Raw genomic sequence first — 17,946 nt, forward strand, 5'->3', positions numbered from 1 at the left:
ACTAGCAGGTCTGTTATATCTCCCCTTCAGACGGATCCACTTTTCCTGCAGAAACTTCAAACGCTCACTCAGCAATGCAGGCTCGGGCTCGCAACACTCGGCAGCAGCGCTGAACGTACGGATGTGTAGAACAACAGCTTCATTTCATCTCTGGCTTTTGTGGATATTTTGTCTTTCATTCACAGAGGCGATAATGAAAGCTGGAACGCAGTTCGATCCTCTGTTGTGTATCTGAAAGTCGCACCCTCTCCTCCAACTTTTCCGCACAAGCTCTTGCAAATTGCTGTCGAGTATTTTGAATTTTTAAAGTTCTCTGTATGAATTCAAGACTCCAGGTTCGAATCCCCGGGGGCAGAGGCTGCATATTCTGCCTTGGTACACGTGGGTTCCCTCTGGGTTCTCCGACTTCCTCCCACAGTCCACAGACATGCATGTATGTGAGTGTCCAGGGCTTATCCAGGGTGTACCCCCGCCTCTCTTCTGGGGGCTCCACAAGGATGAACTGATGTTGTGGACACTCATGGAGTCACAGTCTGCCTAATTAGGACGAAAACCTGAAGAACTCCTTTTTGATGAAAAGTTCTACCCACATAAAGTCCTAACTCTTTATAATCTGAAGATTGTTGTGCTTCTTGCAGGTCTGATAACAACAACAACAAGAAAACTGGACAGAGAACAACAGGCAGAACACTTTCTGGAGGTACAGAAAAACCTCGCAAACCATTAAAAGGCTTTTTTTTTATCCTGGAACATCCCGCGATTAACAGGGAGCAGCCCTGACACATCCTTAAAGGCTCCATAAACTGTGATGAATGGTTATAGTTTCGGGCCCCGCGTTAAAGATTGTTGAAATATAATCATTCATCACTGGTTATCTTCTTTTCTCAGGATGGGAAGAGGGAGCAGAGGAGTTGTCTGCCCAGCCTTTGATAAGCAGAGACACTGGGCGACGAGATAGCTCCGTGATTACCATCCCTCCTGCTCTGCATGCAGATGAACCTGATAATCAGAGATTCTTGACTTTAGAGACACGAGCCACCTTCACCTTCCACAGACTTTTCTTACAACTTATTAAATGCCGCCAAGTCCACAACCACTTTGTCCTTTGACAAAATGAGAAGAAATAACCTGCGGCTGACCCGCACCTCGGCAGTTTAATGTCCGTGTTTCCAGGCTCATTAACTTTTCGTGCTGCTTTCTTGAACAGCCAGACAATAGGGTGTGATGACAGCAGCAAAACTGTGGAAAAAAGCTTTTGTCTGCTGGAGTATCGTCTCACACCCACTCGTTTAAAGGAGGAAAGAGAGTCTGGTTGCACCATCCCATTTAAATGTGGGTCCACGTGTGCACCCGCTGCTCCTCCCATCATCCATGCTATAATTGATAGTCCGCTGAGCATTCCAGCTGCCGGCCATGGTGTTCAGCTTTATCTGATCCGATTGATCAGCGATCAGACCTCTGCCTCTGCCTCCAGGAGATCGATAATACTAATACATTTCAGTCCCACGTGACACAGCAGCCATATGTCGGAGTCCACATTCGTGATAACACCCGCCTGGTCAACCGTGCGTTGGAGACAGAGTGATGGCTCGCTGTGGTTTTACAATCTTTGTGTCCTCAGGTCACAGTCATAGACGGTCCAGTGACCACGCGCCAGTCCACCGTGTGGGTGATAGTTCACGTGGAGGACGAGAACGACAACCCCCCCACCTTCCCCGAGGTCACCTACCGTATCAGCCTGACCGAACGAGACCGCAACAAACGCGGCGAACCCGTCTACCGTGTGTTCGCCTACGACCGCGATCTGGGAGCCAACGGCAACATAACCTACAGCATCATCGAGGGCAACGGAGACGAGAAGTTCATCATCGACCCAAGGACCGCTATGGTGTCATCAAAGAAGATGGTGACGGCAGGAAGTTCCGACATCCTCACTGTGAGTTACGCTTTGAGCTGAGTAAAACAACAATATGATCTGTATCCCTACAGTTAATGAGACCCCGGACTTAAGGAAGCACAGCAAACAGCTGTGTAGGAGCCGCTGCCAGGACGCGTTGGACCTGCAGGCTGGCGCTGGTTTGCAGCAATTAGAATACTAAAATTCTCCTGCGTTGTCTTTGATTTTGTATCCTTGCCAAGTCGTATACTTTTTAATAATGAGTAAACATTTCCACAGTATTTCTTAACACAAGCCAAATGAGCCTGCCCACGTCTTGATGCGCTCGGTGCACCCTAATTTACTGTCGGGGTAGAGTCGCACACATAACGCTGCTACAAACGCGGGTTTGTGTGTCTAACTTTGTGAGGACTTTCAAAGACATAATTCAGGCCCTAATTCTAACCCCCACAACAAACTCCCAAACAAATGAAACCTAATGTGTCACTGTGTCGCATGAACACACGTATGCACAAATGTGTCGTTTTCTCACATTTATTTTCCATAATTATTGCAACCTGTGCAAATGTATTCATTGGAAATAAAACTGGGACAAGCGTTCCCTTAGACTGTGACGGGTGAGATCAGTTTTGAGGATGACAAAACTCTTATTTATGGCCAGGAGGTCGTTCACATCTGAGGAAACGTGTGCCGCTGTAGAGCAGATGGGCCCATAGATAGCAGATATGTATGCTTTGCAAATCTGTGCGCAGCAAAGAGGCCAGAATTCTAATATGTTCTTAGAGCTTTCTTGCCCTGAATACATATCAAAAACAGCCAGACTGAAGGTCAGTGCAGCCACGGCAAATCTTGTTATTCCCTTTTGTAGTTTGTCATTTTGCTTAAACTCTTAAAGGGATTGATCTGCTGTCTTTTGAGCGCGTCAGCAGACGCTGAGTGATTTCTCAATATTGCTCCCCCCCCCCCCCCCTTAGATTAAAGCTGAGGACGGCGGTGATCCCCCATTGTGGACGACTGTCAAACTCCATGTAGAGTGGATTCGAAAACCCGTCCCTTCTCCCCTGCCGCTGCTCTTTACCCAGAGGTCCTACAACTTCTCTGTTCCCGAGACGGCTGCCGTGGCTCAGCCGGTGGGAGTGGTCGCCGTCACCCAGTCGACCACGCCCGTCTGGTTCAATATAATCGGTGAGAGCAGTTGTGCACTGAACCACCTGTACGCACAATGATGCATGAAAATGTGCTGTTTATTCTAGAGACCACAGCAGAGAGAAGCTAAAATATCCACATCTCATCAGTTCCATTCGGGATCCCTCGTTAATGCCGTGGGAATTCCATCATTACTTTGACAAAAGCTGCGCTACGAAGGGAGTTTTGTCGCCTTTCCTGCGCCTCCACTATTTCTTATTTTTAAGACTCCTGCATCGTTCTTTATCTTCACCCATGAACGTCACGTTTTCACCCAAATCTACGTTTGGGATGGCGATAAAGGTTGAGAGCTGTTTATCTGGACCTAAAAATCTCTCAATAAACAACACAGCACCTCCCTCACGGACACGCGGCTTTGATACAAAAGTCTAATGATGTTTGTGCTGCTGTCAGGTGTCGGGCCGCGCTGTGAATGTGGAGCACACCTTCTCCTGCTGTTGTCGATAAGCTCAGTTTCTGCTCGTATTTTCAAGTTTTAATCTTTTTATTGATGCTGCACAGTCCAGTGGCACTGTTTTACTCCAGAGCCTCATTTTTATCACGTATGAGTGGACGTGATTAAATTGCCTGCAGATAAATTTTGACTTTTACGGATCTAATATAACTGTCGGCACGCTGGAATAAAAAGGTGGAACTTCTACTCTGGACCAGAATTGAATCTTCCTCCTCGCGTTAACTGTAATATGTATTACTTATTATCTGCTACTTCAGAGTTTATTAAATGCTTTGTCAACAAGTCAGATTACAGCCGGGGTGTGATGATTAAATGACTTGTTTTATAACAGTCCTCTCTTTTAAACTGTAACCCACATTGGTAGACCTGGTTAGCAGGTAACTTACTGCCATCCTCTCCCCTCAAGGTGGACGACTGGCCAGAGAAATGTTCTACATCCCCCAGAATGCGTGTGGAAGGAACTGCTCTCTCGACACAGGTGTGGTCACAGCGCTCGTCCTCTAATGCCAGCAGAAGTAATTGAGGAACCCGAGGGAGCGCTCATTGATCTCAAGAAAAGATTGATGACTCCAAACAGAAACTTATTCTAAAATGTCTGCTCAGGATAGGTTTTTCTGAACATCTGTCACATTTATGCACATTTGTATTTTCTTTAACCTGTGTTATTCCTGCCAGAATGATTTGACAGAATGTTTCTGTCCCTGCAGTAGAAACTCTTGATAGTCGAGCTCAACAACGCTGATATTTCAAAGTGAAAGCGGCTCCAGATCAAAGTTCCTCTCCTAAGTCAACCCGATGTCTTGTGTCACATCGGATTAATGAGACGCTCTTTGGTGGTGGTAATGAGAATCATGGATTAATTGCCTCAGCTCGGCGAAGGTCAAGCGAACCTGCGGCCGCCTCGGCTCGCACCATCAGCCGGTCTGTTAATGTGATCGCTTACACGTACAGACCAGCTCAGCAGCTAACCGAGTAATTGCTAATGAAGTCAACTAACCTCTCATTTCGAAAGCTTTAGAATGGCCAGTTTTGCTAGCATCTCAGACAGATCTGCATTCCACGTCGGGTCTTGTTTGTTTTTGTGTCAGCACGTTGAAGGAAGCGAGGCTAGCTCTAGCATAGCAGTTAGTGCTAAAGTAGGACATGAGCTTACATCACTTTCAAAGAACTACACTTTTTAGCAGACTTTGCTTTAGAGTTTTTAGAATACCGACGCTTGAAGTCAGCACTTCTAATGTAAGAGAGATGAGTATGTATACAGTGTTTTAAACAGAACTTTGCTTCACTAAGGCCATTGAAATCATCGATGCAGGTTTTCAGGCACATCTATTATATAGAAAGAGGGACACGTTTGCTTTTGTTAGCAGATGTATAAATGTGTTTTCTCTTGGCACTGCGAGACTGTAGGATGATACTTGCCTACATCTCCTCTGTGAAAAGGAAACAAAAAGTGAATCCCTATGGTTTGCGCCAGCACGCATCAGTGGTCCTGCAAAAAAGAGAAATACTGCCCCATCAGTATTCATATGTTGAGGAGAGTTCGAGCTCCCGTAAATCTCAGGAGAGAAGCTGGAATGAGAGGAAGGATGGCCCTGAATACCTAACCTGTGTCAATCCTCCCGCTCGCTCTAATCAAACATTAAGACTCCAAACTGCACGCTCGCCGCCTGTGGAAAAGACCTGGTTGCAGATATGCGATCTCTGAGATGGGTTGTGTTTTGGTGTGATAAGACAGATGTTTTTTGTGGCAGCTAACAGCTCTCAAGCTGCCAAGTGGTTCTGGCGTAATGTAGCAATGAGTTTCGGTTCATTTTTTTCCCGCGGACCCTCCGGCTCTCCGTGCGGGCACCTGGCCAAAGCAATTACACAGTAATAACTTAGAGCACCTGACTTTTAGCGCACAAAGTGAATACTGATCACCCTGAGCTGGATCATGACTCTCCGTGCATGCGTGTATTTGCGTGCTTGCCAGGGAGCTTCGACATGCAGTTCGACCTTCAAGTGGGGGTGGGCACCCTAATTGTGGCCAAGCCCCTGGATGCGGAGGTGCAGTCTGTGTACAACATGACCGTGCAGGTGACGGATGGGACTAACTTTGCAACCACACAGGTACGCACGCACCAGCTCGCTCACACCTCCCCTCCTCACATCAAATTAAATGATAGTTTCTTCCTCCTAGGAGAGCTGTACATGCTCGGCATGCTTCCTCTCTACGCCTGCTCTCCCTTCTTGCTATAATTATCTCTTGCTGACGATGAAATGTGCCTTTTGTCACTGTGTCTTTGTTCCCGCCGCCTTGTCTGGCCTGTTAAATCTTGTGAGAGAAATCATCGATATGAGAGGCTTAAGATGATTCCAGGCAAATCGAATGTGGAGGTTTTTTGGTTTAGATGCACAAAATGCCAACAACCCTCGTAGATAACCTCCAAGTGATTGTGAGGGATATTTTGTAAAAACAGCCTGCAGAAGCCTTGTGTTCTGTACTAAACATGGGAGCTTTGATCTTTCCGGGCTCCCCCCCCCCCCCCCAGGTATTCATACGAGTGCAGGACAGCAACGACAACCCTCCAGTCTTCTCACAGCCAGCCTACGACGTCAGCGTTTCAGAGGATGTGCCGGTTGACGTGGAGCTGGCGCGGGTTCGAGCGTCGGACCTGGACGAACGTGCACGTTTGAGCTACTCCATCTACGGCAGCGTGGACCCCGCCAGCATGAGACTGTTCAGGGTGAATCCCGGCACGGGGATCGTCTACACCACGGACAGGCTGGACTACGAGGCCAGAACGCAGCACATCCTCACCATTATGGTGAGAAGGGACGCTAAAGATGCTGTGTGTGTGTGTGTGTGTGTGAGCGTGCACGTGTGCCTCTGGGTACGCGCTCTCACTCCCAAGTTATCCTCCCTCTGGCCTCACTTAATTTCAGCTGATTTCTTTCATTCATCACTTCCTACAGTTTAATTTATAGCCATTGCTCATTTCACTCCAGGTCAAGGATCAGGAGTTTCCATTTAACCGCGACCTGGCGCGGATACTGGTGGCGGTGGAGGACTCCAACGATAACATTCCCTACTTCACGAGCACCGTGTACGATGCCACAGCCTATGAGTCCTCTCCCTCCGGCACCTCCGTGCTCCAAGTAACGGCCCTTGATAAAGACAACGGGATTAATGGTCAACTCACCTATACGATAGAAGCAGGTGTGATCTGGTTTTTTAAAGCGCACGATTGCTTCACACTGGATTCACAACAATCCAGGTACATTTTGTCTTTGCTCACATCGATGCCTGTTATTTTTCGTCCCCCTGCAGGAAACACGGGTGGCGTTTTTGGCATCGACGCTGCCACTGGCCTCATTTTCATCGCCCGGGCGCTGGATCTCACCTCTGTGGGCTTTTACACCCTCACCGTGCGCGTCACAGACAGCGGATTCCCCCCTTTAATGGCCACGGCGTCTGCTCGCGTTTCCTTGATGCTCTCTGACTATTCCAGCCCTAAGTTCTCTCAGAAGGAGTATCAGGCTGAGGTACTGTGAGTGTTGGCCCGTCGAATAGAGACACATAAAGTGCAGCTAGATTAGAAAGGCAAACATCTGCAAATGTATTTCCAGATAATGGAAAACGGCACCGTTGGAACCCACGTGGCCACAGTCACCGCCCTCAGCCGTTCAGCGCTCTTTTACGATATCTCCCGGGGCAACGAGGACCTCTCTTTCTACATCAACCATCACACCGGCGTCATTAACACACGCAAACGACTCGACTTTGAGGTTCGATGTGCAAAACTCGCCAGTGTCGTCTGGAATGTCAATGAATTCCAGATTTAAAGTTCAGGAAAAGGGTGATTTTTGATTCTTTTTCTTTGCAGCAAACCCCGTCCTACTTTCTGGTGGTGCGTGCACTGAGCATGACCAGGATGGAGGCCAGCACCACTGTCACCGTCCAAGTGGGCGACGTCAACGACAACTCGCCTGTCTTCCAACAGCTTAGGTGTCAGACATAAGATTACCGTCTCCATCTCATCTCCTTCCCTGTGTGGGGCAAACACTGAACCCTGGAATGTCATAGCTGCCAATTCTGGCCAAAGATGTAATTTTCCAGTGGCGAACGGGAAGCCCGGCCGCAGCTTTGCCTTAATCCCCATTCGGGTGTCGGTGATTATCGCCCCCCCCACCAAGCATGAAGGGATTTAAGATTAGAAACAATGTAGCTTCTGTTGTCATCTTTCTGTTGCTTTGATGGGACGATATACAGCAGTTTCCTCCGTTCTCCACCACCAGGTACGTGGGCACGATTAGCGAAGCGGCACCTGTCAACAGCGTTGTCCTGGGAGACGACGGTAACCCTCTGGTCATCCAGGCCACCGACCTGGACCGCAATCACAACGCCCTGTTAGTGTTTCACATCCTGGACGAGACGGCTCGCATGTTTTTCAGCATCGATTCCGGGACCGGATCGATACGGTAGGTGTTAAAGATGCTGCTGCTGTGTGTAAATCTCCATCTTCAGAGGAAACGCTGCATTTCTTCTTCTCCAAATGTCTCTTTCTTTCAGAACCATCGCAAGTCTGGACTATGAGATTTTCTCCGAGTTCCTATTCCAGGTTTTTGTTCGGGACAGCGGTCAGCCTCCGAGGAGCGCTGACAGCCCTGCAGACGTGGTTATAAAAGTGAGCTCCGCCGCTTCTGACATGTTATGGATTATTTATGACTCTGATGGGTTTTATGTGCCTGCCCTGTGTTAGGTGATCAACATCAACGATTCACCCCCGAAGTTATCTCAGGATACTTACGAGACGGTGCTTCTCCTGCCCACCTACATGGGAGTCGAGGTCCTCCGGGTCGAAGCCTCCGACCCTGACACGACTTTAGATCTCACCCCGAACGCTGACAAGTCCAGCACACCCCAGCTGGTTTACTCTGTGGTGGAAAGCAGTGTAGAGAACTTCTCTGTGGACCGCTCCAGTGGGACCGTGACCGTCATCAATCCGAACCTCAATAAGGAGCTTTACCAGTTCACTGTAAAGGTAGGAAACACTGGTTTGCTGGCCAGTGATGGGAACAGAACACATGGCATCCACACTCCGCACACAGGACTGTTGTATGTGATGGAGGGTCTCCAGGTTTCTGATCCCCCCCAAGGTTATTTTTATTTTGCTGTGGATAAAAAAAAGTGCAATGCATGCAGTTTTTTCCCCACGTGTTAAATCCCCGACACTACTGTGAGTCAGCTGTCAAATGAATGCCTTAAACCTTTCCTGCCAAGGAGGATCAATGGAGTTTTTGTCCGTTTCAAGGTTTGGGACGGACGCTTCTCCAGCATGGCGTCAGTCAGGGTGCTTGTCCGGAATTCTATAGCCAGCGGCCTCATCTTCACGTCTCCGGAGTACTCGGCATCCATCCCAGAGAACATTTCTAACGTCACTTTAGTGAGCGTTGTCAGCACTGTTGGCCACCGCCTCAACGAGCCTCTCAGGTACACGCTGCTCAATGCTGGGGAGCGATTCGTGATCCGGCCGACGTGTGGCGTTGTGCTCACCACCGGCGTGCCGTTTGACCGGGAGGAGAGAGACAGTTACGAGTTGGTGGTGGAGGTCAGCAGAGAGGAGGAAATACTGAAGGTGGCCAGGGTCACGGTGCAAGTCCAGGTGGGTGTGACACGCGCTCTGTGATGCCTCTGTGGTCTCATGACAGTGCTGCTTCCTGCAGGTGGAGGACGTGAACGACAACGCTCCAGAATTTGTGAACCTGCCCTACTATGCAGCAGTGCAGGTGGACGCCGAGCCGGAATCAGCGATTTTCAAGGTCTCGGCTGTTGACCGAGACGCTGGTGTTAATGGAGAAGTGTCCTACAGCCTGAAGCAGCAGCATAGGAACTTTCAGGTGAGGTTCACTCCGATTTGGCTTTTAAAATCCTTTCATTTACGTTGTATTTGGAAGTATTATAGTGTATACTGTATTACTATATCCTTGCAGGTGAACCCTGTCACAGGGGAACTGACCTTAAAGAAGGCCTTTGAGGCTGATTTATCAAATGCTGAGTACAAACTAGTCCTCGTGGCCACTGACGGAGGCTTCCCGCCTTTGTCCCGGGAGGTGGAGCTTCCTGTTACGGTAGTAAATAAAGCCATGCCGGTGTTTGACAAGCCTTTCTATGGCGTCACTGTTCGAGAGGATGTGGTTGTCTCTACCTCTATTCTGGGAATAAATGCCAGCAGTCCAGAAGGCCAGAGCGTCATATTCACCATTATTGATGGGGACCCTTCCTTCCAGTTTGACATTGGCTTTGACACCGGAACAATCAGCGTGATTTACCCATTAGATTATGAGACCACACAGTACTACCGATTAACAGTGAAGGCTACGGACACGCTGACCGGGGCGAAGTCCGAGGTCGATGTGGACGTCGTCGTGCTGGATGTGAATGATAACCCCCCGCTGTTCCAGAACACCTCATACTCCTCCGTGCTGCCCGAGAACTCCATGATCGGAACAACTGTGTTAAAGGTGGGAATGTTTGTTGAGTCATTCCGCTGTTTACCTTCACCGAATCACTGTTTACACCCGCGACTATCGCTGTGGGCAAATATTAGATGCAAAATAACTTATTTATGAGAGGATGAAGTGATATTTTTTTTAGAAATTTCCCAGTGGAAGCCCTGACCTTCAGTGAATCCCATTCCAGCTCTGTTGTTACACTGAGCTATGCATTTGTTTGGGACATTATCAAGAATTACAATGCATTTCATGTAGCTACAAGAAGAACTTGGGTATATAAATTATTAACTACAACAAACAAGGGTTGTGAAATGCCCAGCAAATTAATTTTTTTGGCTTTTAGCCTATTATAATGCAGCAAAATCCTTTCCGTGATCAGTAATTCAAGCTCAGGCTCCATTAACTGATTGGATGTCTTCATTGTCTGTGTAGTTAAGGGATTTTCTCAGCGTTTTTATTTATATTCAGTGGAAAATAAAGAGTTTGCTCTCCGTGCAGGTGATTGCTCAGGATCAGGATTCGGAGAAGAACGCCCTAGTGAGCTACCAGATCCTGTCTGACATCTACAACAGCACCGACTACTTCCACATGGACAGCAGCAGCGGTCTGATATTCATGGCGCGCCGACTGGACTACGAGCTCGTGCAGCGCCACAACTTCATCGTCAGAGCGACAGACAGCGGCGACCCCGCCCTCAGCAGCGACGTCAGCGTGACGGTGACCGTCACGGACACAAACGACAACCCCCCCATCTTCAGCCAGACGCTGTACGAGGCGTTCGTCAGTGAGCTGGCCCCCAGAGATCACTTCGTGACCTGTGTTCAGGCCTCAGATGCAGACATTTGTGACGCGCAAAGGCTGAGGTGAGGTGAAGTAAATATGAGGATAAAACCGCTTTGAAAAAGTATAATTAACATTGTAGCACGTTTCTGTTGATGCGCCGGCAGGTACAGTATAGTCTCCGGAAACGAGAGAATGACTTTTCTGATGGAGCCGCACACGGGGGTGTTGAGACTGTCTAACAAGAGGCGACAAGGCATGAAGCTCTCATACCAACTCAACGTGTCTGTGTCAGATGGAGTCTTCACGAACACCGCTCAGGTGAGCCAACCTCGCAGCATTTGGACTCGTGGTCTGTTGGTTGATTTGGACTTTTAGAGCATTTGTGGTGTTCACACGCAAGAATCCGGGCATCTTTTTTAGCAGGCCCTTGCTTCAGCTGCCAGGCACTTTTTGCTCGCTGCAGTTTATAGTTAATGTGTATTTATGTCATATTGGGTTTGCTACGAGGATGAGCTGCCAGCTGGAAAGAAATGTTCACATCTGTCTCTTAGTGGTAATTACTAGGGGGACTCTGGTCCCCCACATCTACAATAATCCACATTCTATGTGGTGGCACTAACATGCTCCCATCTTCTTTTGCTTTTAAATCCTCTTCTTGCACGATGTGAATACTGTCACTGTCACTGGCAGTAATGGATATTTGCATAGGAATGTGGCCATTACCCCCCAGAACAAGCCGCCAGTATTTATTGGGTGCACACACGAGGACGATGATGGACAGATGTGTAATTGAAGTGATTATGATGATCTTTAGGTGGTTATACGGGTGCTGGGAGCCAACCTATACAGCCCGGTGTTCAGCCAGCGCTTCTACCTGGCGGAAGTCCAGGAAAATGCCCCTCCAGGTTCAAAGGTCATTCAAGTAAGTTTGTCTTTTCACAGAATTGCCCACATCAGGATGTGTTGCATTCGTACAACCCTTAAAATATCCAATTTGCGGGTTCTTTGCAGGTCCGTGCAACAGATGAAGACTCCGGGCTGTTTGGCCAGATCACCTACTCCTTCATCAACGACCTGGGAAAGACCAAGTTTGCTGTAGATGCAGAAGGAGTCATATCCACGCTTGAGAAATTAGACAGAGAAAATCCTCTTTACAAGGACATGGTGCTGACTGTCATGGCTCTGGATGGCGGAGGTATTATTTCTGACACTCACCAGGTTGATGAACCTTAAATCAGCTACTAACTCTCAAAAATTCAGCTTTCACGATGCATGATTGGTCGCTGTAAATATTCCATGTTCCCGAAATGGGCATTTAAGTATATTCATTAAAAAATACATTACATCTTTCAGGCATAATGGAATTGTCATAATAATTAGTTTGGAGTTAAAGGTCAAACTTGATGAGCCTTTTCTTCCAGGCCGTGCTTCATTTTGCAGCGTGCGTGTGATTCTTGCTGATGAGAACGACAACGCCCCTCGCTTCAGAGCTGTGGAGTATCGCATGAGCATCAAAGCTAATGTTGCCAAAGGCTCTCTGGTCACACAGATACAGGCCAGCGACCCAGACGCAGGGTCGAATGGGAGGATCACCTACTCGCTCTACAGCGAGGCACGGCTCTCTCTGGTTGATGTGCTGGAGGTCAGTAGATTCTGACCTTCATCTCCTTCATTTAGAGTCGAAATTTTCATGCGGCCAATATGCAAATGGCTCCGAGCTTCATCTTCTCAACATTTATTCAAATTGCTGTAAAATAGGTTGATAAGAGATGCTGTTATTTGTTCTGTTGGTGCTCAGGTGGAGCCAGACAGCGGCTGGATGATGACCAAAAGCAACGTGGACCACCTCCAAGGGACCGTGCTCTCCTTCTTTGTCAAAGCCACCGACTGTGGCTCCCCAGCCAAACATTCCCTGGTGTCCGCTTTCATCCACGTGGTCCCGCCTGACGCGTTCGTCCCCTCCTTCAGCCAGCCTCAGTACTCCTTCACCATCCCCGAGGACACAGCGGTCGGGACGGCCCTGGGGTCCGTGTACATGGGCCCCGGCCAGACCGGGTTCTTCACCGCGGTCGGAGGGGAAACGGTGGACAGCAACCAGGGAGGGACCTTCCTGGTGGAGAGAGAGTCGGGTCTGATCCGCCTGACCAAGCCGCTGGATTACGAGGAGGTCAGCATCTTTCGTTTTAAGGTCGCTGCGACGACGCGGCGAGACCTGATCGAGGCTGTCACCACTGTAGACCTGGAAGTTAAGGTCGGTTGTGGACCGTTATATCTGCACCTGCATCTAAGTCTTCTCTGCTCTTTTATTCCAGCCTGGGAGTTTGATAAAATAAACAGTGTTATTTGTTTTTTCTGCAGATTCTGGATGTAAATGACAACAAGCCAATGTTTGAGACTAACACGTACGTATCCACAGTGATGGAGGGGATGCCAGTAGGCACAAGGGTGGTCCAAGTGCGTGCTCTTGACCCCGACTGGGGATCTAACGGGCAGGTGTGTTGTACTGCTCATTTGTTTCTCTCTCTGGGTTTGTCAGTTGCAGATGGTTGATTTATTCTGTCTTTTTTGACTCTGCAGGTGACCTACAGTCTCGGACCGCTGCTCACCTACAACTTGGACTTGACAAAGAGCGCCCCCTCCTCGAATGGTCCCATCACCACGAGCTCGGTCTTCGCCATCGACAGTAAAACCGGCTGGATCACCACAGTGAGCCAGATGGACCACGAGGAATGCTCCAGCTACAGCTTCGAGGTGGTGGCGTCCGATCTCGGGGAGGTCCGGTCCCTGTCCTCCACCACGGCGGTGACCATCGCCGTGTCGGACGTTAATGACAACCCCCCTCGGTTTGAGAGGGAGCTGTACCGCGGTGCCGTCAAGGAAAGCGATTCTCTCGGCGAAGTGGTGGCCGTCCTGAAAACCAGAGATCGAGACGGAACCGATCAGAACCGCCTCGTCAGCTTTTACATCTCGGGTGAGAGCTCAGATTGATGGCAGAAGCTGCTCTTTCTGTGATGAGATGAGGCTGTGTTGCATTGAAATCACATTCAGGTCCGAGGGGGCCGCTCCTATTAAAGGTCAAAGTCTAAATTAGTTTGAACTCAAATGTCAGCAACAGCAGTAAACTTTTCCACCAGAAACCAAAACAAGCTTTATTTCTCACAGTTTCCCTTTCATTTTCTGCTGCAGGGGGGAATCCACGAGGTGTGTTCGGCCTGGCCCCCGTGCAGGGCGAGTGGAAGGTTTACGTGAGCGGTCTGCTGGACCGCGAGCAGCAGGACTGGTATTTGCTGAACATCACCGCCAGTGACGGCCTGTATGTTGCCCATACTGTGGTGGAAGTCACCATCATGGATGCCAATGACAACAGTCCCATCTGCAACCAGGTCAGGGATCTAAGAAAGCGCTGCGTCACTGATACTGACGTTTACTTCAATAAAGTCAATATCAACCTTTCTTTTTAAGTAAGAGTCACTGTCAGGTATTTGATGGAACTTTCTCTAAACACCTTATTAACTAAATATATCCACTTACACAATAATATGATCGAAAAGTGCATAAAAAGTGTAAATATCACCACAACTGAATGATGCATGTCTACACGTTACACACAAACTGTACATAAACAATTGAATTGAAATAAATCTGACAAACACAAACCTAGTTAAGAATTAACTTGACTGCCCCTCTGGTGCTGAGACCCATCCTTTCACATGAATACTTAATAGAATTAATATATTATAAAGAGGGGAAAAAGAAGGAAAAAGGGGATAAATTGACTAGTGGTGTTGGCATTTTTCCATTTTATACTAGTCTGCAGTTCTTGCATATCTCATTAGATGGAGAAACTTATATCCTACTATCAAACTCTTACAAGTTTAAAGAAAACTCCAGTTTCATCAGTGAATTTCAACTAACTACAAATTCTATTCCCTCTATTCTCAGACGGGATGTCTGGATTTCAGGTCGCACAAATGGAAGATAGATTAAATCAAATTAGTAGCATGTGTCTGTAATTATGAAAGATTACTAGTAGCCCTAGTAAGTAGTACTAGTGTAGTAACAAGAGTGTGTTATTATAGTAGCAATATTAGCCCTTGCCCCTTTCACATTTCAAATCCAAATGCTATTAAGAACCGCAGGGCCATTTTCTCAGACCAGTGCGTCCTCCATATTAGGCACGATTACAAAGATATTATCATTAAAAGAAGTGCAGCAGGGGTGGATGTGACGTGCTGTATTTTGGACAGACTACGGTGTTTTTTCTCTGTCGTGCTTGTTTGTGTTGGATGAAATAGTGAGCTAATTTCTCCAGGCACTCAGCAGCGGCAGCCACTTAACTCTCTTGTGCTTGTGCTTTATCAGCAGGGATAATGGATGCAACACTTTTATGTGTTTTTGGATGTATTGGACAGATGGTTTTTTCAGATGACTTTATTTTACTGCGTGTGTGTGTGTGTGTGTTGTGTGTGTGTGTGTGTGTGTGTTGTGCCAGGCGGTGTACAGTGCCTCTTTTCCCGAGGACATGCCCATTAACAAAGGCATCCTGACAGTCGCTGCAACAGATGCTGACTCAGGCTCCAGCGCCGAGATCCAGTATTCGCTGTTTGGAATCGGGGTGGAAGATTTCTACATGGATGCAAACACTGGTAAACATGGTTGTTGTTGTTGTTGTTGTACACATCAGTTGTACATTTCATATTTCCAAACCTCCTCCTGCCCCCCAGGTGAGCTGCGCTCGGCCACGGTCATGGACCGGGAGACGACCCCCAGCTACAAGCTCATCGCCCAGGCAACAGATGGAGGCGGGCTGTTCTGCCGCTGTGACATTTCACTAAAAGTGTTGGACGTGAATGACAATGCCCCCGCTTTCTCCTCTCCTCATTACTTAGCCAGCGTGTACGAGAACGCCGCCCCTAAAGCGTTACTCACCCGGCTGCAAGCCAGCGACCCAGATGAAGGTAAGCCGGCCTGTTGTTCTGTGCCATTACCTCAGAATGATAATGAGGGCAGAGACGGACACCACCGTGCTCTTTTCCAGTCTGAATCAGCTGGTAAATGTGGTTTTGCCTGCAGGTATTAACAGGACACTCGTCTACACTCTGGTGGATTCAGTCGATGAGTTCTTCTCCATTGATCCGGTATCTGGGATGGTGATTCTGGAAAAGTCCCTGGACAGAGAAAGCCAGGACTCGTATCGTCTGCGTGTCCAGGCCACTGACCAGGCTGGTCAACGGGGGGCGCTGTCTTCTCAGGTTGGTGGCTCTGGTAACAGGTTCAGCCAGTATGGTTCCCCAGTATGACCACTATCCATAACTGTAGTGGCACAAAACATATTCTTAAAAGATAAAGGATGAAAAAAGAATCCAACTCAACTATGTGAGGAATCAATTCAACCAATATCGCAGCCAGAATTAATGTAATAAGAATATTAAAATGGAGATTAGCTGCGATTTCATGCACATTGCATATAAAGATGGATAACAGAAGACCATGAATAAAATAATATCATATTTGCCAAAGAGATTAGACATGAAGAGGGTGGCAGATTGGAGAATTGATGAAACTCAGGATTGTTTTAGGAAGGTTATAGTTAGAGAGACAGCGTGAAATTAAGAAGAAAATGAGTGTTAGCACAAGCCATGAAGGCAAACTTCAAATGGAGGTCCTGTTGGGCCGATTTATGCCATTGAATTTTGTTTATTTTATCCTCATGTACTTTATCCTCTGATGCCTGTTATCTGTAGATCTGCAGGGATCCTCTCAGCCTCTCTCTCCACTCCCTTTAGGTCAATTTGACCATTTTGGTGCTGGATGTGAACGACAACGCGCCAGTCTTTCAAAGGAGGGACTACGGCGTCACCGTCCCGGAGGATGTAGCCGTGGGAACGGAGGTGCTCCGAGTCTTGGCGACGAGTGTCGACATCGGTCTCAATGCGGAGATCACGTACCGCATCCGGTCTGGGAACGAGCTGGGGAAATTCACCATAGACACACAGCTGGGTGAGCTGATGAAAGACGAGTCTCGTGTGCATCAGCCCTTTAAATACTGAGCCGCGTGTGTTTCAGGGGCCATTTTTGTGGCTGATGATTTGGACTTCGAGGTGTGTAAGGATTACTACCTCACCTTAGAAGCCTGGGACGGCGGGAACCCTCCCCTCAGTAGTGCAACTGTGGTAACCATCGAGCTCATGGACGTCAACGACAACGCTCCGACATTCAGTCAGGATATCTACAATGTCTTGGTTAGCGAGGATGCGTCGGTTGGACAGATGGTTACCAGGGTAACAGTATACTCTTCCCCTGCCGTCCTATTTGGGCTGCCACCTTTCACCATGCTCTGTTCCTCTGTTCCTCCTGTAGGTGTCGGCGGAGGACCTGGACAGCCAGGTGAACGGGCGAATCACCTACTCAATCCTGAAAGGTGACAGGAACAACCACTTCTGGATCGACCCTGTGACGGGAATACTCAAAGTCAATAAGCGGCTCGACAGGGAACTAGTAAGGAGGCATATTTTGCTACAATATCTCATAAAACAATCAATAGTCATTTTCTGGTTCATGAGCTCAGAGACAGGAAATAGCGCCGGCTCAAGGTCGGCACACTACCCCGGCATTATTCAGAAGACGTCTTTGGCGGATTAGTGATGCTAAAGCACTTTCATCACTTTCCCTTAGGTGTCCAGGTACTCTCTCTCAGTGCAAGCGTTTGACAGCGGCTCTCCGGCGATGTCCTCCACCGTCACCTTAAATATTGATCTCTCGGACGTTAACGACAACCCGCCGGCCTTCACCCCGCCCAACTCCACGGCCATCATACAGGTGCCAGCCTCCGCACGACTGTATTTGTACCTTTTGTGCGCTGAGCCTCAGTTCTCACCACCTGCCCTCCGGTCTCCGTGTTTCCAGCTGAACCAACCCGCAGGAAGCACCATGCTGAAGCTGTCGGTCACTGATAAAGACTCCCCAAGAAACGGGCCTCCGTTTGAGTTCCGCATTGTATCGGGAAATGGGGAGAATTTCTTTTCCCTGGACCAGGCTGGGACTCTGAGGTCTAACCGTGTGTTTGACCCTGAATCCCCCAGAGAGTTCACCCTTGAAATCCAGGTGAGCT

General features: G+C 48.3%; 1 protein-coding gene across 4 annotated transcripts in view; it reads left to right on the plus strand.

Moving 5' to 3' along the window:
• The window catches only part of LOC130537492 (protocadherin Fat 3), a 49,632-nt gene that overhangs the window by 15,655 nt on the left and 16,031 nt on the right, over positions 1-17,946 (plus strand). For all 4 annotated transcript variants that reach the window (XM_057054357.1, XM_057054359.1, XM_057054358.1 and 1 more), the window contains exons 7-39: positions 639-700; positions 1,622-1,936; positions 2,872-3,082; positions 3,964-4,035; positions 5,530-5,666; positions 6,089-6,364; positions 6,546-6,756; positions 6,868-7,082; positions 7,167-7,325; positions 7,424-7,545; positions 7,836-8,018; positions 8,110-8,224; positions 8,300-8,581; positions 8,852-9,202; positions 9,264-9,437; positions 9,531-10,061; positions 10,551-10,915; positions 11,000-11,153; positions 11,650-11,757; positions 11,847-12,030; positions 12,257-12,477; positions 12,634-13,086; positions 13,194-13,328; positions 13,413-13,806; positions 14,022-14,218; positions 15,328-15,481; positions 15,560-15,793; positions 15,909-16,087; positions 16,622-16,835; positions 16,902-17,116; positions 17,196-17,333; positions 17,511-17,654; positions 17,742-17,939. In XM_057054357.1, coding sequence (XP_056910337.1) covers positions 639-700; positions 1,622-1,936; positions 2,872-3,082; positions 3,964-4,035; positions 5,530-5,666; positions 6,089-6,364; positions 6,546-6,756; positions 6,868-7,082; positions 7,167-7,325; positions 7,424-7,545; positions 7,836-8,018; positions 8,110-8,224; positions 8,300-8,581; positions 8,852-9,202; positions 9,264-9,437; positions 9,531-10,061; positions 10,551-10,915; positions 11,000-11,153; positions 11,650-11,757; positions 11,847-12,030; positions 12,257-12,477; positions 12,634-13,086; positions 13,194-13,328; positions 13,413-13,806; positions 14,022-14,218; positions 15,328-15,481; positions 15,560-15,793; positions 15,909-16,087; positions 16,622-16,835; positions 16,902-17,116; positions 17,196-17,333; positions 17,511-17,654; positions 17,742-17,939 — 7,103 coding nt within the window. The remainder of the gene's footprint in view (positions 1-638; positions 701-1,621; positions 1,937-2,871; positions 3,083-3,963; positions 4,036-5,529; positions 5,667-6,088; positions 6,365-6,545; positions 6,757-6,867; positions 7,083-7,166; positions 7,326-7,423; positions 7,546-7,835; positions 8,019-8,109; positions 8,225-8,299; positions 8,582-8,851; positions 9,203-9,263; positions 9,438-9,530; positions 10,062-10,550; positions 10,916-10,999; positions 11,154-11,649; positions 11,758-11,846; positions 12,031-12,256; positions 12,478-12,633; positions 13,087-13,193; positions 13,329-13,412; positions 13,807-14,021; positions 14,219-15,327; positions 15,482-15,559; positions 15,794-15,908; positions 16,088-16,621; positions 16,836-16,901; positions 17,117-17,195; positions 17,334-17,510; positions 17,655-17,741; positions 17,940-17,946) is intronic.

The sequence above is a fragment of the Takifugu flavidus genome, chromosome 14, assembly GCF_003711565.1.
Source record: "Takifugu flavidus isolate HTHZ2018 chromosome 14, ASM371156v2, whole genome shotgun sequence".
NCBI classification, from domain to species: Eukaryota; Metazoa; Chordata; class Actinopteri; order Tetraodontiformes; family Tetraodontidae; genus Takifugu; species Takifugu flavidus.